The sequence below is a fragment of the Mus musculus genome, chromosome 7 (assembly GCF_000001635.26).
Source record: "Mus musculus strain C57BL/6J chromosome 7, GRCm38.p6 C57BL/6J".
Lineage (NCBI taxonomy): Eukaryota > Metazoa > Chordata > Mammalia > Rodentia > Muridae > Mus > Mus musculus.
Genome location: NC_000073.6, coordinates 56984311 through 57005769, shown reverse-complemented (window position 1 = coordinate 57005769; position 21459 = coordinate 56984311). Strand labels below are relative to the sequence as shown.

General features: G+C 41.0%; 1 protein-coding gene across 2 annotated transcripts in view; it reads left to right on the top strand.

Annotated features, from left to right (window-relative positions):
• Gabrg3 (gamma-aminobutyric acid (GABA) A receptor, subunit gamma 3) overlaps positions 1 to 21459 on the top strand; it is a 670753-nt gene that overhangs the window by 381446 nt on the left and 267848 nt on the right. For both annotated transcript variants that reach the window (NM_008074.3, XM_017321978.2), the window contains exon 4: positions 20607 to 20827. In NM_008074.3, the coding sequence (NP_032100.2) occupies positions 20607 to 20827 (221 nt within the window). The remainder of the gene's footprint in view (positions 1 to 20606; positions 20828 to 21459) is intronic.

Here is a 21459-nt window from a genome sequence, read left to right as displayed (position 1 = left end):
GCTTTGGAATGGAGAATGGTAATGGTGTGGTTTGAATCCAAATAAGGTCTGGACAAGCTGTCAATTTTTTACAATTTCTTATTTTAGACACCCACATGGTTATGGTGATTAAAGGGGTCAGTCATCACCTTGCTGAACAGACCACTCTTCCAAAATGGACAGTTATGTACAAGGGAAAGATGGTGCTATACACTATGAGTTATCATCTCCTGGAAACCAACTTGTCCCTCCCAGTAATAAAGAATTCTTCTGACTATTTTGATGAGCCAGAACCCAGAAAATAATCAACCAGACCACACCTTGACCTAGACTCCTTAATTATGTAGGTGTCTTTGCTGTTGCTAAGGTCTTTCTATATTTATCCCTAAGGCTTTTGTCCACTCACAGATGACAGATCAACAGTCACTGGTTCCCTTGACCTGTTCGTCCCAGTGTGTCCACACTGACAAAAATTGTATTTCTCTGCTTCTGCCATCCCTGTCTCTTTAGTTGATGTAGTGCACCAGTGACTAAGCCCAGCCTGTAGCTATGAAGTGGGCCTTCTGCCCTAGATCTCAGGATACATTATCACATTAATGAGTCTTAAACTTAGTCTTAGACTTTGGCCTCTGTTGGAACTCAACCAAATGTCTGTAACTACTTTAAATTGACCTGAGAGACGAGACCAAGGGACTTTCTATAGAGAATATGAAGGTTCTATCTGAGCTAAGAAGTAGAGCATCATGTGCTGAATCCTTTTGAAACAAGAATTCAAGTGATAGCAAAATGCACCATGGGCAGGTGACATTCAGGATTACCTACTTTAAGGAGTGTGTGCTGATTTGAGATAAAGTTGTGTGTCTGTTCTTTGCTGGCAGGTCCAGGTGAGAGGAGAGAACCTGGTCCAATCAGGTCTGTCCAGGATGAATGGGATGGGGAGTCTTGATGGCCCAAAAGAAACATACCTGGCCGGAAGTCTTGTCAAAGCAGGAACTCACTTTATTAAAGTAGGCACTTGCTTATATAGAGAAGGCAAGGAGGTAGGGATAGGGGTATCAGATGAGATGATGTATGTGGTGGTGTGAGATGATGAGGGGTGTAGGGTGATTTCACGGGACCTATAAGAAATTGATATATCAGCAGTACCTAGGCAGAGGCAGTCTAATTCAGGTCGGTAGGTTGCTGTGTAGTTCTCAAGGGAATGACAGGTTTCGAAAATCGAGGCTGGTTGGGGTTTGTCTTCAAGGCTCACACCAAGGCCAAATAGGGCTCAACAGTAATGGACAGTCTAAGGCTGAACAAAATTTCTTGACAGCCCTATAAGACAAAGACAGCAGAAATTTTAATTCAGGGCTGTTCATAATCTGCATGCTTTGATTACAACTCCCAAATCTATGGAAAAGGAGGAAAAGTAGAGTAGATATAGACTCCATATCCAATTACTAAAAGAGAGGGGTATGATGCTGGGAAGAAACAGATAAAGCTTTTTGCCCTGTGCAAAGGATACAGGTGGCCTTCTCTAATGGTGTATCTACCATCCATGGACTTAGGAGCTTTGGGTCAAATTCTTCTGGAAAAAAAGTTACATCTGTACTAAAAAAACAAACAAAAAAAAAACAAAAAAAACCCATTTTCTTGGTCATTGCTGTTAAATAATATAGTTTAGCAAAGCTTTTCAAAGTGTTTATATAGTACTGCATACTATGAGTCACACACAAATACATACACAAACATGTTTACATACAAACATACTCATATGCATTTATATACACTTGTATGCAATGCATGCACACATCCCCACATACATACTTTTGAAGTCTCTTGAGATTGTCTATCTCATCTAGGTACAGCAAATGGAAACCATGCCATTCAGGAAAGCCTAGGGAATCTCAATGTGAATGATGCTCCAATCCAGGCTACATACTCTATCATGGGTCCCCAAGACAAGGGCTCCCATCTCCTTAATCTAAGACAACTGCAACATGGGCTCTGGTATGCCAAATATAGAGTGCCTAGGCAGGTTCCTTGACTCTCCTACCTCTTCCTGTCTCCCATTCTCAAAGTCACTCTTGCTCTAGGAGTGGGCTTGGAAAGACAAGTAGCCTTCATCCATGTGTAATCTGTAACAGGGACAAGAGCTTCCAGTTTTCTTGACTTTTCATGCCTGGATTGTAGCTCCTTCTTATGAACTGAGCTAGTGGAAGGAGGAGCATAGGCCCTTCCTGAAGGACTGCTTTATGGATTACACTAGAGGGCAGGTTCCAGGCTGGAAGCAAATGACCTTGATCTTTTATTTAGATGCAAACAAATCAACAGTTCCAATAAGGGAAATACACAATTATGAAGCCAGTATACCTCTTTTTTTTAATCACTTAAAAAGTAGTCATATCAAACAGCATCTTTTTAGCAGTACTGTTATACTGTAACATATAGAAATGTAATACACAGCAACAAGCAAAGAAGTTAAAGAAGAGTAAAGCTAGATTGGAGTGAGTTTAGGGGCAGCCAAGGCTAATGATGCTAGAATGGAAACAGCAGTGGTGAGTACCATGGTGGATTTAATCAACTGAGAGGTACATACGCACACCTGCTCTTCCTTCCTTCCTTCCTTCCTTCCTTCCTTCCTTCCTTCCTTCCTGTCTTCCTGTCTTCCTGTCTTCCTGTCTTCCTGTCTTCCTGTCTTCCTGTCTTCCTGTCTTCCTGTCTTCCTTTCTTCCTTTCTTCCTTTCTTCCTTTCTTCCTTTCTTCCTTTCTTCCTTCCTTCCTTCCTTCCTTCCTTCCTTCCTTCCTTCCTTCCTTCCTTTCTTCCTTTCTTCCTTTCTTCCTTTCTTTCCTTTCTTTCCTTTCTTCCATCTTTCTTTCTTTCTTTCCCTTCTTTCTTTCCATAGGAAGAGATGAATTTTAACATCAAAACCTTCAAAATAAAATCAGTTACAGGCATGAATAGAAGATGTAGAAGCAAAGAAAATATGATGACAACATGAACAATATGTTTATCTGCTGGAGAAATGAAAAAACCAGAGTTACCTATGGCTTCCCATCTATTTTAACTACAGAAGAGTTAAAAAAAAAACCAATGGCAATAGCGAAAATAGTTGGCAATGTGGGGTAACAGAAAATTAGCTCACAACTGTTGGAAATGCAAAGTACTCAGCTCCAAGAGGAAGAGACTTGACAGATTCTTATATATGTAAATATGCTGTAAAATATGATTCCAGAGTCCTCTACTGGATATTCATATCAGAAAGATGAAAACTTATACCCATATAAGAACTTGTATGTTAATATTTATAAATGCTCTACTCATGACTGGTTGTGGTGCTTTGAATGAGAACATCCCTCTCCAAAGGCTCATAAATTTGAATGTTTAACAGGGAGTAGCACAGTTTGACAAGGACTAAATGTGGCCTTGTTGGAGTCAGGGTATCCTTGATGGAGGAAGTATATCCATTTGGTGTGGTTTGAGATTTCAAAAGCGCTTCAACAGGTCCAGTTTCTCTCTGTCTGCCTTCTCTCTGAGGATTGGGATGCAAAGCTCCCAACTGCTTCTTAGCACCATGCCTGCCTTACCTGCTGCCATGCTTCCCACCATAATAATGTACTAACCCTAAAAGTGTAATCTAGCTTACCAATTAAAAGCTTTCTTTTAAACGAGTTGACTTGGTCACGGTATCTATGATGGTGAATAAGAGTGATCTCCTTAGGTTCATATCCCTAACATTTTGAATGTTTAGGGAGTGACGGTATTTGAAAGGATTAGGAGATGTGGCTTTGTCGGAAGAAATGTGTCACTGGTGGTGGGCTTTGAGGTTTCAAAATCCTTCAGCAGGCCCAATGTCTCTCTCTCTCTTCCTGCCGTCTACAAACCCGGATGTAGAACTCTTCAGCTACTGCATTCACCAGCTCCATAGGCTGCCTCTTACAGCTCAACATAGGGTCATGTAACTGCACATGTTGATTTATCTCATAGTTGTAATTAATTCCTGTGAGCAAAGCCAGTGGGAGGGATTAATAAAGGCCAAGGCAAAATATAGAAAATGTTATGAGTATTTTAATAACAGCTACCGCGGGGTTACAACATACCTTTACTTAATCACCCAAGTCTGAAGTGATCATTATAGTGCGTGTATGCACTAACGTTCACAGACCAGGCATGCCTCTGGCAGTGTACGTGACAGGAAGACATTCATGAACTACTAGAGTGAGTGTTTAGGCATTGCAAGGCTCAGCATAAGAACAGGTGAATTTTAAAATAAAAAAACCTGAACTACAGACACGGCTCTTGAGCATAAATGTCACAAAGCTTTGGTCAGGTTTGAAATTTGCTTTTGTCACGTCCTTTCCCTTTTCTCTAGAGCATTTAGCTTCGGAGTTTTCTAATGGGCCTGTCTGCTGTGTGGAGGTTGACTAGGGCAGTTGACATAGTGCTATAGGCTAAAGCTGGCACCAGATACCGAGTTCCTAGTCTTTGATTTTGGAAGTAGGTGATCTCATCCTGCTTTCCGGGCTCTGTGGCATGGAGGAGAGAGAATTCTTCTCATTCTGACAGGAATATACTCACACTGACAATGTCCTCCCCATTCTTATGCAGCCCTGTGCATTCTGACAGGGTCCTTCCCACTCTAACTGGATCCTTCCTACTGTAAATAGTGTCTTCCCATGCTGGCAGGGTCCTTCCCACTTTGGCAGAGTCCTCTTCACTTTGACAGAATTCTCCATGCACTGACAGACTCCTCTGTCAGACACTCTTACAGGCACTTCATTACATGACAGCTTTGCCCCCACTACTCTGGGAGAATTCTCTAGAGCCTATTTGATTCTTCCCCATCCTCATTAGGCCTGTTTATAGACCCACCCCTTTCATTTTTCTCTTTGGAGGTTTGAGGGAGTTGGAATGTGTTTGGCTGCCCTTCATCCACAAAGCATTTATCTGTCTTTCTGGCCTGCATGTCTTGTATATGACTGATGCAATTTGTCCCCAGTGACCCCACCCTCTCTTCAGTTACTGTCTGTGGTTTCTGAAGTTTAGCACATTGTGTAGTATGGTAAATGGTGATGAACCAGATGGTGCATTTTTAGGATTAGAGGAGCCAGGGAAACTGTGATGAAACTGTAGCTAAGGACACACACACACACACACACGGATCAAAGATCACACAGACACACGCGCATCTGTGTGATATGAAAAGAAGACTGCAGCCCCTGAAGAGTGATGCTGAAACTCAGGCCATGGAAGATTTGAAGAAATAACACTGAAAGTCAATGTCAGTTATTTTCCACCCATGATAAGAAGAAATAGAAGGGCTTTATCTAATTTTATCCACACATTTTCAGATTAGTGATGGCAACCATATTTGACGGGCAGGTGTCTGTGATTACTTTTTTTTTTTTTTTTTTGCTTTTAAAGAAATATATATATTAGGTATTTTCTTCATTTACATTTCCAATGCTATCCCAAAAGTCTCCCCATACCCTCTTCCCCACTCCCCTCCCCAACCCCCACTCCCACTTCTTGGCCCTGGCATTCCCCTGTACTGAGGCATATAAAGTTTGCAAGACCAATGGGCCTCTCTTTCCAATGATGGCCAACTAAGCCATCTTCTGATAAATATGCAGCTAGAAACACGAGCTCTGGAGGGGGAGGGGGGTACTTGTTAGTTCATATTGTTGTTCCACCTATAGGGTTGCAGATCCCTTTAGCTCCTTGGGTACTTTCTCTAGCTCCTCCATTGGGAGCCCTGTGATCCATCCAGTAGCTGACTGTGAGCATCCACTTCTGTGTTTGCTAGGCCCCGGCATAGCCTCACAAGGCACAGGTATATCTGGGTCCTTCCAGCAAAATCTTGCTAGTGTATGCTATGGTGTCAGCATTTGGAGGCTGATTATGGGTTGGATCACCAGGTATGGCAGTCTCTAGATGGTCCATCCTTTCGTCTCAGCTCCAAACTTGTCTCTGTAACTCCTTCCATGGGTGTTTTGTTCCCAATTCTGAGAAGGGGCAAAGTGTCCACATTTTGGTCTTCGTTCTTACTGAGTTTCATGTGTTTTGCAGATTGTATTTTGTATCTTGGGTATTCTAAGTTTCTTAGCTAATATTCACTTATCAGTGAGTACATATTGTGTGAGTTCTTTTGTGATTGGGTTATCTCACTCAGGATGATGCCCTCCAGGTCCATCCATTTGCCTAGAAATTTCATAAATTCATTCTTTTTAATAGCTGAGTAGTACTCCATTGTGTAAATGTTCCACATTTTCTGTATCCATTCCTCTGTTGAGGGGCATCTGGATTCTTTCCAGCTTCTGGCTATTATAAATAAGGCTGCTATGAACATAGTGGAACAAGTGTCCTTCTTACCGATTGGAACATCTTCTGGATATATGCCCAGGAGAGGTATTGCTGGATCCTCCAGTAGTACTATGTCCAATTTTCTGAGGAACTGCCAGACTGATTTCCAGAGTGGTTGTACAAGCCTGCAATCCCACCAACAATGGAGTAGTGTTTCTCTTTCTCCACATCCACACCAGCATCTGCTGTCACCTGAATTTTTGATCTTAGCCATTCTGACTGGTGTGAGGTGGAATCTCAGGGTTGTTTTGATTTGCATTTCCCTGATGATTAAGGATGTTGAACATTTTTTCAAGTGCTTCTCTGCCATTCGGTATTCCTCAGGTGAGAATTCTTTGTTCAGTTCTGAGCCCCATTTTTAAATGGGGTTATTTGATTTTCTGAAGTCCACCTTCTTGAGTTCTTTATATATGTTGGATATTAGTCCCCTATCTGATTTAGGATAGGTAAAGATCTTTTCCCAATCTGTTGGTGGTCTTTTTGTCTTATTGACGGTGTCTTTTGCCTTGCAGAAACTTTGGAGTTTCATTATCACCTGAGTTTTTGATCTTAGCCATTCTGACTGGTGTGAGGTGGAATCTCAGGGTTGTTTTGATTTGCATTTCCCTGATGATTAAGGATGCTGAACATTTTTTCAGGTGCTTCTTAGCCATTCGGTATTCCTCAGATGAGAATTCTTTGTTTAGCTCTGAGCCCCATTTTTTAATGTGGTTATTTGATTTTCTGGGGTCCAGCTTCTTGAGCTCTTTGTATATATTGGATATTAGTCCCCTACAACTTTATGAAGAAAATTTGACAGCGGCTTTTAATCTCTCTTCTATTATGCCTTCCTCACTTCTCTTTCTCCTATTCTTGTCTTCCTTTCCTTCATCCACCGCTTTTGCTGAGACGGTGCTGCTGGGCTGGGCTGATTCCTGAGTTTTACTCTGGCCCCAGCAGCTTCTTTTGCCCAGGTATTTACCTTACTGTGCTAAGCACAGTGCCAATGGGAGGCAACTGCAGTGGGAGAGAGACTTTGCTGGAAGTCCAGATTAGTGAGTATGCCTAGCAACCACAGGTCTCTCTTTTTCTCAGAGAAGGGAAAAATCTGGGAGGAAGTGATTTATGAATCTTTCAGGAGTTACAGATGGATATTATTAAGGAGCATGATTTTTCTTCTGTTTTGTCAAAATGCTCCACATGGTGTAGGACTCCCAGTTTATTTTGGCATCATTAAGCCCTTTAATTACTAACACAAAGATAAGCTCAGAACCTCCACCAACACAGAGGTGTTTACACAGGGAGGGTTCTGAGCAATCTCACCTGTTAAATTTAGTAGAATTTCCCACATGATACCTTCATTGCCAATTATGAATTGTGTAAAATCCTGTTTATTTTTAGAAAGAAATTACAAGAGTGCTTTTTCCTCTGAGGAAAAGAGGGATGATTAATGCCATTAAAAAGAAAGTTTATGAGAGAAAGAAAAACATTTCTCTGTGGGTGGGAGTGTTGCACCAACACTTAGTCAAATGTAGACACAATAAAACATGTGCACTGCTCAGCCCTACACCCTCTTAGCTGGCAAAACTTCAGAATGGAGAGCAGCCCTTACCACAAGAGAACACTGGGCTCTCTGCTCCAGGAAACTAGTGTGAAGTTTGGATTAGCTTCCTCCTCTTCAGCCTCTGCCTCATGAATAGTTCATGAATATGCCACACAGAATTCACACTTACCAAAGCTCCTCTAAGGAGCAGAAGATGGACCACATGAAGATACCCACCATGAACTTATGAAAGCAAGACACAGAAGAATGAAATCGGAATTCAGTGTATACAGTTGCAAGCTAAGTCTAGGCTAGTACAGATGCTTATAGTTGAAGGGTGGTTGGAGTTTAGTCTGAGCCAGTGCCCCTGTTTTCCAGATAACTAAACTAAGGCTGAGCAAGTTAGGAGACACCAATGTGGGTTGTTGGTAAGCATGGTGGAAGAAGATGCTTCTGTTGTGTGTTCCTTTGCACATGCTGCGAAGTTCTAGCTTCAGATAGTATTTACTTCCTCTCTGTCATGCCCAGAAAGATTTTTCCAATTGGGGGCTCAGTGGCTGTGTGAGTGCATAAGAATTAATGTTCTAGGCCTTTTATGGGAGGGTTATTACTATTTCTGTCTCAAACAAACAAAAACCAGCCTCCCTGTCTAGAATACATCAATCACCAAAACAGCAATTGGCAGCACTTTCTCCCTTGCTATGCAGTTTCAAACCTTCACTTTAAACTGTCAAAAAAGGGGGAGCTGGATATAGAGTACTATGGGGATAGGTAGCAGGAACCAAGGAAATAACTTCCTGAGTAGGGCCCTTGGCTGCTCTGTCTATTACAATAGAACAAAATTTCCGCTATGGCATGGGGGGTTGGGGGGTGGTTAATTGGACTACCAGAGTTCAAAATAACTTTGACATAGGAAGGAACTTTGGTGTAATTCTTCAAATTTAGTTCTCCTACTCTAATGTGTAAACAAATAGATGAACACAGGTGAACAAATGCAGAATTCCTCTCCATGTGTATCCTCAGTGGGCTTTGAGCAGAAGGTGGACACCATTTCTGGAAGGACTATCAAAGTCAAGTTGGAACTTACTTGCTCCTTGATAGTGCGTAAAGACTGCACAGAGCTATCCCTCTCTGCTGACACACACAGTTGCCATGTGAGCAGCTGGTTCCCAGAGCAATTCTGAGAATCATTAAACCTAGCCTGTGCTGCTGGCATGAATACTGGCCATGCTGACAGAGATGGCCTATCAGGGACTCTAGCCTTCCTTGGGAGACGTTTCCAGTGTTTTCTTACCCCTTAAATAAAATAAAATAAAATAAAATAAAATAAAATAAAATAAAATAAAATAAAACAACCCAATGTTAAATAAAAGGAGTTAACAGTTATATGTAGCTATATATGCCCCCTCTGGCTACTCATATCAAATATGAGCATTTTGAGTATGTTCTTTATTCAGTAGAACCATTTATTCACAAACAATAGGTCACACAAGATCCTGTCATCTGGATAGACAGAGTGCTTGCTTCATCCAGTCTGTTCTGGAGGACTATGGTCTTCATTGCTGCTCTATCAACTCTTATATACGAGGAAACAGTTAATTGGGTGTTTGGTTATAGTTTCAGATGGTTAATCTATCAGCATCATGCAGGAAGCATGGAGACAGGCAAAAATTGTTCTGGAGAAGAAGCTGACAGCTATATCCTGATTTGTAGACAGCAGGGGGAGAGAAGGAGGGGAGGGAGGAGAGAGGAAGGACCTGATGTAGGCTTTGAGGTTTCAAAAACCCTAGTGACCTCTTCCAAAAAGGCCTCATCTATTTCCACAAGGCCCCATGCTGTGAAACAGTGGACCTTGCCAGGAAACTTGGTAAGGTAGAGTGTGTCTGAGTCCCCAATCCCCAGGCATCCCCAATGACTATGCCCAGCAGCAAGGCAGAGTGTGTACCCACACCACCTCCTAATTCTTCCCCAACAGTCCATTGACGGGGGACTAAGTACACAAATATATGAGCCCATGGGAACTGATCTCACTCAAAGACCCACAGATGCTTTGCAATTGTTGCCTATTCTCCTCGGTGTGATCTTGACAAGTGCTATCAACTTGGGCTACTGCACACCATGTTTAGGAGTTCCCACTAAGTCGCATGCTCAATGAAGCCCTCCTGTGTTTGTGAACTTCCCATCTGATGGGCCTGCTTCTACCTTGTGTGTCAGGAAAGCAGGCTGAATTTACCTTTCTCATGAACCATCTGGGAAACATTGCTCACACTGTGTTTAGCTTGTGTCTGTAGAACTTATATCTGTGCAGGTTCATGAGGGAGTTCAAGAAAGCTCTTCAAGTACTCACCCCCAAACAAAACGCCATACCTAACACTCTCATATCTCAACTGAAGATAAGTGAAGAAACCATGTCCATACCTCAGAAGAAGCAGGTCCACCATTTGATTGAAGGAGGAGAGCTGTATAGCTTGGCAACAGTCCAGTGAGCACTGTGTTGTATATCCAACTGGTGGGTGTTCCATTTCTGTCAAAGAAAATAGGTGCCTCTATTCTTCAAGGGAAGAAAAACAAAAGCTCTGCTCCTTCCATGACAAAGATCAAGGTTATATCTTCATTTGATTCTCTGTATCTATAGCCAATCTATCTTCATCTTCAACCAACTGCAGAGCAAATACATTTTTATAAGAATCACATATAGTTCCAAAAGGCAGTATTTGAATTTGCTGTGTGCTAAGTACCATGCTGAGTTCGATAGAATGTAGTATTATGTAGACCACCCACACTGTGATGACTACTTCACTTTCACAGTGGTCTCCAGGGCTCATTGGCTGTTCAATGATCCTCTTGGCTCCTGTGGTACATGCATCTGGACAAAAGTTATACTGGTTTCCTTCTTGTTATTATTTCCTAAACAATACAATATAAGCTCCTTTTAATAATTATTCTTTATTCGCTTTATATCCTGACCACAGACCCTCTCCTTTCTCTCTTCCTAGTCTCACACTTGCAAATCTCTCCTCCCACATCATCCCCCTCCCCTTGTCTGAGGAGAAAGGGAAGCCCCTACTTGGGTACCACCTCACCCTGGGACATCTAGTCCCAGCAGGACTAGGCACATCTCCCACTGAGCCCAACCATACAGTCCTAATGGAGGAAGGGGATCAAATGGGAGAGAAAAGACTAAGACATCCCCCACTCTATTGTTAAGGGTTGCACATAAAGATCAAGCTACACATTTGCTACAATGTATACAGGGCTTAGGTCCACTCTCTGCATGTTCCATGGTTTGTGGTCCAGTCTCTATGAGCTGCGATGGGCCAAGGTTAGGTGACTCTGAAGTATTTTTATGGTGTCATTGACCCCTCTGGCTTGATCAATTCTATCCTCCACTCTTCCACAATACTCCTCTTGCTCTGCCTGATGTTTGGCTGTGGGTCTCTGCCTCCATCCACTGCTAGATGAAGCCTTTCAGAAGACAGTTATTCTAGTGCAATGCTTACATTATATTTGGTGTTCTGAGTTATCTGTTGATGAATCCATGGGAGAAAGAGCACAGATTCTTCTTGCACTTTGCTGGGTTGTGGACAAGATGAACACCTGCAGGGTTTTCTGTGTAAGATGTGCTGGAGCCAGTCCTCTACAAGAACAGCTGCATGAATCAAGTTCACACTTGACTTGTAAACCAAGAAGTATTACCTAAGCTTTGCCCTCCTCACAGTATGCACACTAAAATGGAAATGGCCAGAGCATCAGTCCAACCACTGTCACACTCATGAGATTCCTCTGGGGGGGTTCTGGTGGGACTGTATCACCAGGTTTCCTGGGTGCCTGACAATTCTGCTTTTGAGTAGCACTCTTGAGTGTTATTTCCTCCCACACCCTTGACTTCATTGTTGGGTTTTGTTTTTCTTCACTAACTCATTTGATTATTGCAATTTGGAGAGTGGACGGTCATCTTCCTTCAGAATCTGAAGCATTGTTTCCAGGCTGCTGTCTGCCTGGATGAGAATGTATAGGTAGAGCTAATTCTACCCATGTCCAGCCATGGTGACAGGTTCTTCCTCCATATGGCACCGAGATGGCATGTATGTGCTTGCTGTTGCCTCTCCAGGACCCTTCATTTTTCACTTTTTTTCATTGAAAGTTATACATAGCCTCCCCTCAGTACATATATAATTATATATAAACAACCTCTTTACATACCCAAGTCCACAGCTACTTGTCCCTAGTGTAAAATTCTCTAACACTTGCATACAGCCTATGCAGTCCTCCCATGTACTTTTTAACCACGTCTGAGTGACTCATAATACCAATGTGTTGCAGATGCTGCCTAGGTAGTTATGTTTTATCATCTAGGGAACAGTGACAGAAAACTCTGTATATGTTTGGTACAGGCTCAATATTTTCTTTACATCATGCTCAGTCAGATTTCTAGATTAGGAGCTTCAAATAAAGAGGGCTGACTCCACAGGAACCATGGCTGTGCCTTCTCTCAGTAGAGGAATCACACTGCACTTAAATCTCCTTTCCTTGAGATATCTCAGAGGGCCTCTGAGGCAACTGGGGGTGGGGTTCAGAGGTGCATGTGCTATCTGTATGTAACTCATGCTTGGGCTCTGGATGCTCAGCAGGGGTAGATCTAGATGATCCTGTCCTGATGAAGTCAGGGTTGTTGCTGCTGTCTGCCAGGCATGGCTCTGTGCTAGCTCTCTCTTTTCTCTTTTCACAAGTGCTTTCCAATTCCCAGATTCCGTTCTGAGCTAATTCTTTTCCCATGATAAGTGTCTAAGCACAGCCACAGCACTCAATATGTGCTGATTAACCTTTCCTACATCTGCTCAAAGACCTACACGCTCATTAGGCATTCATTCCACCTTGTCACAGAAGTGCTTAAACCCACCCTCGTCACCAAGCTCCTAGTTTTTACTCCCACATTTATGAGCCCCATGTCAGTCAATTTTTTATTGTTTTTCTAATATAAAAGGTGTTTTTTCCATATAATATTCTGGTTACAGTACCCCTCCCCCTACTTTTCCCAGTTCCTCCACCCCTCCCTTTCCACCCGATTCCATCCGTTTCTGTCTCTCATTAGAGACCAAACAGGCATCTAAGGAATAAATAAAATAAAATAAAATAAAATAAAATAAAATAAAATAAAATAAAAATGAATTGGAATAGGAAAAAACAACAAACTGGAAAAATTTTTAGAAAGCTCAAGAAATGCATCTTGATGCAGAGACAAACATATTCACACAAATGGGAATCAATAAAAAGAACAAATCAGAAGCCATAATATACCTGCAAAGGACCTGTAAGATAAATAAAAATAATTGCTCTGATTCAACATTATGAGACAAAGACATGATGCTATTAATTTTATTTCTTGCTGGCCACCTACTGCTGAGCTTGGAGCCTACCCTAAAGAGTGGTTTGTTTCTCCAGTGAGACTCATTTGGAGAAAATTAATTTTTCATTTGGTGAATTTATCAACTGGAGATAAGCTTTGTATTAGGGGTGGGAGCTTGTTTCCACTTTTCTTTCAGCTCTAGGATGACATATGTTGCAAACTGTGCATGCTGCCATGGACTCTGAGTTCATAGGAGCACCATCCCTGTGTAGAGAAGGCCTTGATTCTTTGCTGTCCTCCATCCCCTCCAGATCTTGCATTCTCTCTGCCTCCTCTTCCTCAGGGTTCTTTGAACTCTGAGGGAATGGGTTTGATGAAGATGTATTGTTTAGGGCTGAGTGTTCTAAGGTCTCTCACTCTCTGCATATTGTTTGCCTGAAGGTCTCTATATTTGTTCCCATAAACATCTCTGATGAGCAAAGTATGAATCTATGTGTGTAGCAAAATGTCATTAGGAGGCATTTTATTCCTATGGTCTTTTAGCAGAAGAGTAGTATTTGTTTTTACCCTACGTTCATGACCTATTTTGTCTCAGGGTCTTGGCCACCCAAATAGTATTAGATATGTATTTCATCTCCTAGGGTGGGCTTCAACTCAAATCAAGTATTGGTTGGCTACTCCCACAAGCTTTGTGCCACTAGTGTATCAGTGTACAGGCAGGCCACCAATGTAGATTGAAGATTTCATAGATATATTGGTGTTTACTTTCCTCCTTTCAGTACCAGGAACAATAATTAGTAGCGATGAAGACCCTAGGTAGGCACCAGCTTGACTTCTATGTGCTCCACAAATTGTGTAAGTGTTGTCTTCAACTATAGAGCCACACCATCAGTTTGTGGAGAGAACCAATTTCCATCATCTGGGTTGTTTGAGACTTCCCATTGGACTCCTTTGGCTGGGAACACAGTCAGATGTTATCCCCTTCCTGGTACTAGAAGCTTCATTTCTTGTGATGAGAAATGTTCAGTTGGGACTCTGTCTTCTCTGTTATTTGGTGATTTCATTTAGTTTGCATTTTTATATGTATATATTTTAGAAAGCTTCTACTGTATTATGTTTACATATGACCACTGACATGGCCCTTAGTTTTAGCTATTTTCCCATATATTCCCTTCCTCAATTCTGTGTTCCCTCCATTTCCACATTTGATCCTTCCATTTCATACAATCTCCAATCCATCCATAACTAGCGCTTCAAATGGTTCTCAACCTGTGGGTCATGACTTCTTTATGGGTCAAGCAGTCCTTTCACAGGGGTCAGCTAAGACCACTAGAAAACAGATATTTATGTGGTGTAAAGTTGGCTAAATTATAGTTATGAAGTAAGAACAAAAATAATTTTATTTTCATCATGTTCACCACAGAATGATGAAATGTATTAAGGGATCGAAGCCCTAAGAAGTTTGTGAACTACTGATTCTATTTTTCCCACCTCCATCTTAGTCCCTTATTCTATACACAACCTCTGAGGTTATATGAATTGTAGTTTGCTTATCAATGGCTTAATTGCTAGCATCACAATATATGTGAGTATATACCATATTTGTCTATCTGTATCTGAGTTACCTCATTCAGAATATTTTTTCTAGCTTCATTAATTTACTTATGAATTTCATGACTTTATTTTTTAACTGTTGAATAATATCCCATTGCATAAATACACCACATTTTCTTTATCTATTCATCCACTGACAATCATCTAGGTTGTTTTTAACTTCAGGCTATTATGAATACAGCATCAATGAATATGGTTGATCAAGTGTCTCTGTAATACGGTGAAGAATCCTTTGGCTATATGCCCAAGAGTATTACAGATGGACCTTGAAATAAATTGTTTCCCAGCTTCCCGAGGAACATTGATTTCCATAGTGGCAGTACACATTTGCACTCCTACCAACAAATGATGAGTGCTTTCCTTCACCCACATCTCTTGCTCATTTGTTTTATTGATCTTGGCCCTTCTAACCAATGTAAAATGAAATCTCAGAGTAGGTTTTCTTTTTTCTTTTTTTTTCCCCTGAGAGAGAGTTCCTCTGTATAGCCCTGGCTGTCCTGGAACTCACTTTGTAGACCAGGCTTGCCTCGAACTCAGAAATCTGCCTGCCTCTGCCTCCCAAGTGCTGGGATTAAAGGCATGCACTACCACCACCTGGCTCAGAGTAGTTTTGATTTGCATTTTCCTGATGACTAAGGATGTTGAACATTTCTTTAAGTATTTCTCAGTCATTTGAGTTTCCTGTTTGAGATTTCTTTGTTTAAATCTGAACCCAAGTTTAAGTTGTGTTATTTCTTTTTCTTGATGTCACCTTGTCTAGTTTTATACATATTTTGGATATTAACCCTGTACAAGATGTCTAATTGGCAAAACTCTTTTTCTATTTTATAGTCTGCCACTTTGTCAGAATGACAATGTTTTTTATGATGAAGATTTTCCATTTTATGAGGTTCCATTTATATGAGTTCTTTGCTTGCTTTGTTAGTTTTGTTTCATCTGGTTTATGAGACAGGGATTTTTTGTGTAACCATAACTGTCCTAGAACAGTTTGTAGACCAAGTTTGTCTTGAACTCAGAGATTTGCCTGCCTTTGTCTTTCAAGTACCTGGATTAATGGCATGAGCCACCATACCAGGTGAGGCCCCATTTATTAATTGCTGTTCTTAGTCTCTGTGTTATTGGTGTTCTGTTCAGAAATTCTTTTCCTGTGCCAATGAGTTTAAGACTATTCACCACCCCGTCCTTCATCAGATTCAATGGATCTGACCTTATTCTGATGTCTTTGATACATTTGGAGTTGAATTTGGTGTTGGGTGATATGTGTGGATTTATTTGAATTCTATATGCAGCAATCCATTTTTTTAGTCTCATTTTTTGAACCTTGTTTTTGTGTCATTCAGGACATGAGAGAATATTTAAAAGGAATAACACACCAACACACATACTTTTTGAGTTACTTACATCTCATGTTCTGCCTTGTGTACTTCTGAGTTTAGGATCAACAAACATGCATTTTGGAAGCATCAAACATTAATCCATAAGAGAATGTTTGGAAGATGTATGGGAGAGTCAGAGACATTTTAGAATGACCTTCTGTTTGCTGAGATATCACAAAGTCTCTGATAGATTGTAAGATCACATTGAATTGAGTCTTCTGGGTGAGTTTCCTGATCAACTTTCTCCCCATAGCTGCTCAAATGCTCACATAAAAGTCAGGTTCTTTGCTCTTAACTCCCCCTTTTCTGAAAGAAGGCCTGGACAGTACTCTGTCCTGGTGCATGTTTCTAAGCAGACATAACACAAAATGTATTAGGTATAGGTAACAGAAGTTCATTCAGGCCATATTTCTGGAATCTGGATGCCCAAGTGCATGCTGTCTTACTGTTGAGTTTTGACACAGTACAGAGAAGGTACCACATGGTGAGGCAGAGCCTGCTGCCTTCTGTCTCTGTTCTCTTAATTACCAATTATGTTACTCAACAAAGATACACATTTATATACATATATACATATATAATAATTTTCTATTATTATATTCCTTCTCCCTTCTCTTCCTCTCCCTCCTTCCCTCTCTCCCCCACTCCCCACTCTCTCTCTCTCTCTCTCTCTCTCTCTCTCTCTCTCTCTCTCTCTCTCTCTCTCTGTGTGTGTGTGTGTGTGTGTGTGTGTGTGTGCATGAATGTGGGCCCTCATGGGACACAGTGTATCTGTGGCAGTCGAAAGATAACTTTGAGGAGTGCATTTTCTCCTTTTACTATGGGTTACTTGAGATTGATCTTAAATCTTCAGGCTTGCATATCAAGAACTTTTCCTGCTGAGCCATTTAAGCAGCCCATCTTCTTGAAAACTCATGAATGCCATGATGGGTCCTCTCCCTTCAAGACTTCAAGGCTAATCCTAATTATGCTCCAGACACAAGGCCCTCAAATGAAAATTTTCAAAACATAAACATTTTTGTGAATATATAGAAGCTTTCAGTTTTCCCTGAACAGAATATTTCCAAGGATCATATAGGAGGAATGACAAAGGCTTTAAAACTCATGGAATGTGGCCCACTGGTTAGCACAACCATGATGTGCGCACCTCAGTTGAGGCATAGCCCAAGATCTACATATCTTGAGGACTTCAAGCTGCTATGAAGTTCTCCTTTCTTTCTCAATTCCCTCTTAATTTAAGAATTGTATGAAAACACTAATGAGGCTTCCAGCCATTCACTGGGAAGTATCACTGGAACTCACAATAACAATGCTTGATCTCTTTCAAGCATTGCGGTCGGAGCAGATTAATGACTCAATCGCCACCTGAGGGAAGACCTTAGAAATGTAAGGTTGTCAGCTATGACCATCACCCTTAGAAAGCATTTGGAAAAATAAAATTGTTAATGAAGCTAGCTAAGATGCTTTTCTTACTGGCACTGATGTAGACTATCTTGGGGAAGAATTTGAAGTTCAGAAAGGCGCACTCTTGGTAGATAAACGAGGGACTTTTTATGGTCAGGGAACAAGAACAATGGCAGCACTGGCTGATATGACTGAGGCTGAACTGATGATGATTGCTTTCTTATACCCGTTTTTGCCCTCAGATTCCTGATATGATTTAATAAGAATTGCAGTTGAGTAGATATGCATTATGAGGATTTAAAGGAGACATGATTGATTTTTATATAAAAGTATAGGTTTGTGATTCTTTCAAGATCCTTATAAGATTACCTTTTAAATTAGATAATAAAAAATTATTAGTTTAGTTGTAATCACAAATTACTGGTGCCAGTAAGAGAAACTGGCTAAGACTATCTTGCTTGCTTACACTTTGTCAATCTATAACAAGTTGCTCAGCTACAAATGATTGTAGGTTTCTTGGGAATAATTTGATTTCTTTGCCTGTACTACATAATGATATTTCTTGTAAAGGTATTGGGGAACATACTGTTTCTTCATAGTCATTTACTAAAGGAAAACTAAAATGTAATTACATTGTAATTTTATTCTATTTGAAAGATTTTGATAGGATATATATGCCATGAGAGAAAGAATAAAGTTGTTGGAACATTGTTCCTTCCACCCATCAACTATATATATGTATGTATACGTCTAAAGTTTGTATGAGACTGTGTCAGAACATTTTTCCATCTATCAAATCCATATGTATATACATGTGTAAAGCTTGTCCAGGTGTGTGTTGGAGTTTTCTCCATCCACCAGTTGTGTGTATACGTGTATGTATGAAATGCTTAGAGTCTGGTTGTTGGAACTTTGCTCCATTCACCCACCAGGTATGTGTTTATATATGCATATTTGTATTTGCACATATGTGTAAGTTTGAAATGCTTACAGCCTTCTTGATAGAGCTTTGCTCTAACCATGCAATATGTGGATGTCTGGATGTCTGTCTGGATGTCTGCATGAATGTATGTATGTGTATATGTATGTATGTATGTATGCCCGTATTTTTATGTATGAAGTTATTGAAGTCTGACTTTTGCTTCATCCACTCAGTGTGTATGTGTATATATTATTTTTTTCTCTCTTTCTTTTTTCTTTCTCACCAGCCTTAAAACAGTTCAGTTTTTCATTGGCCACAGGAGTACCAACCCCAGTAAATTAAGCCTTACTCCCTCAGAGAAAAATCTGCTGAGTAATTTATGTAATCACTGGCTGCTATGGGCATCAGCCTACATCAGTATCTGGACCAACCCTCATTAGTGGCTTTAAGCACTGACCATCCCATCAGCTTCCTGCCTCAATTTAACCACCCCGTAGCTGCCAAAGCTGGTTATTGGCAGAATATCTTTCTCTCTGTCTCTGTGTGTGTGTGTGCATGCGTGTGTGTGTGTGTGTGTGTGTGTGTGTCTGTCTGTCTGTCTGTCTGTCTGTCTCTCTCTTTTATCCTCTCCCTCCCCCTCTATTCTCCCCTCCTGTGTGTGTGTTATTGTGATCCTAAAACACACTATATTCTTTTTTTTTACTTAAGAGCTGTCTTATTTGACTAGAAAACAAACTCTCAGATGACTACAACTTTTCATGCTTGTAAGTGCTGCTTCTCTAAGGGCTACAAGGCCAATGTAATAAAGCAGTGGTAAGGAAAACATTAGTTAACAAAACACTAGGTGAACCACAGAGGCCTTTACCTGGAAGCTCAATCAAAAGGAGAATTACCTGGTTCACCAAGAGCTACTGAGTTCATTTTCTGTAAAAGCACCAAAATTATAATATCTAATACATAATGTAAAATGTGAAAGATATCAAGCTTTTGAGATCAACCCTAGACCTGTGGTGATTCTTCACAGTGTGGTTGGAAAGCATCCTCTGAGACAGAGCAGGTAGAGACAATACCTGGAGTTCTGTGGTGCTTTCAGCCTTGTCCCATCACTGATCATCACAGCTAAGTCATATTGGGCCTGTAACCCTGAAACAACATCTCCAACAGTGCGTCTTTGCCTGTATGACCTAACCACCCCACCACCACCACCACACACAAGCCTTCTGTGGCTTTTCACTACAGTTTTGTGAGCTTTATTTCTTTCTCTTCCTTCTCCTCCTTCCCTCCTCTTCTTCCTCCTCCTTTTCTTTTATATCGTTCTCTTCCTCTTCCTTTTCCTCCTCTTTCTTCCTCCTTCTCCTTCTCCTTCTCCTTCTCCTTCTCCTTCTCCTTCTCCTTCTCCTCCTCCTCCTCCTTCTCCTTCTCCTCTTCCTCTTCTTTTTTCCTTCTTGTTCCAGGTGTGTTATTTGGGAAGACTGTTGAATAATGTGTTGTTTTATGAGCTAGTAGAAATAAATTACCCCTTCTCTCTGCTCAGCATTCAGGTTTCCATTTCGTCCTTTCATTTATTCTTTACACATTTAGGAAGGGGACATTATTTTCCTCATTGTGTAGTACATTGGCTCTGAGTTATTGTACTCCTTGTCACAGCTTAGATTTGCATAGGCTCTGCATCATGCTCTGCAGTGTCCGCTGCTCTCTCCTCAACTGTCACCAGGCTGTATTCTTACTGCAGTTTAAGTTTGATAAAAGGATGCATCAATGATTTCATCACACACTTTGCTGATATCGATTAGTGTTTGGGGGATGTGACTATATTAAGGTACATGGTGTATCAGTTACAAAGGAAGAAGTGAGGGAGTGAGAACATGAAGGAAAACTAAACTTTTGACAAAGACAGCAAGCATATTAAAATTCACTCTCCTTAAAGCTCAGAAGCCTCTGTAAAAGGGATGCCTTCCTACAAGAAGGAAAGAAATCAGGAGCGGAACAAAGGTCATTGATTCACCTACCCTGTTAACATCTCATATGTTTCAGGTTCCAGGGCACCTTTTCAGATTGATTATAGATTAAGGGAAAGTATCTTTTCTCTATTTCAGGAATACCAAATTGATATATTTTTTGCTCAAACCTGGACAGACAGTCGCCTTCGATTCAACAGCACAATGAAAATACTAACTCTGAACAGCAACATGGTGGGCTTGATATGGATTCCAGACACCATCTTTCGAAATTCTAAAACAGCGGAGGCTCACTGGATCACCACACCCAACCAGCTCCTCAGAATCTGGAATGATGGGAAAATCCTTTACACATTAAGGTAAAATGTCATATATCTCTCTTGGTTCTTTAAAATGCCTATTATAAAATCTAAGGTAATATTTCCTGCTGCTATACCAACAACCCAGGAAACACACACAAAGGGGAATAGATCCACTCAAGGCTGGACTTATGAAAAACAAGGAACCTTTCTGTCTCAAATATTCATCTTCCTTGGTTCAGGGATCCAAAATCCTTTCATGGGACACCAAGGCCTACAGTAAAACCCAAGATAGGAACTCCCTGCTGTGCAGATGTTCTCTCCAGACTGCTCTCTCCCACTCCTTTTTGAATGTCTATGTGGACTTCCTGGGACCTTGACTTCAAAAGAGATTAATCCCTTTATCTAGACAAACATGACTCTTCTGCAAGTTAGGTCATAGGAGCTAAGGAAAGAGGGACCTCAAAAAGATCTCTCCTTTGAACTCAGAACCACACATGAAAGGTCTGCTTCCTAAAAAGAAGGCAAAGGGACCAGGACAAAGGTGATCAGTTCACTTACCCTGTTACAGGTTTCAGGCCTATGTACCTGTCTGTCTCTTTTCCAAGGCTCAAAGACCTTTCAGATTGACAATAGGTTATGGGAGACCAGATTCCTTTGACACATACTGCTTTCCCAAGCTCCCTTAGGCC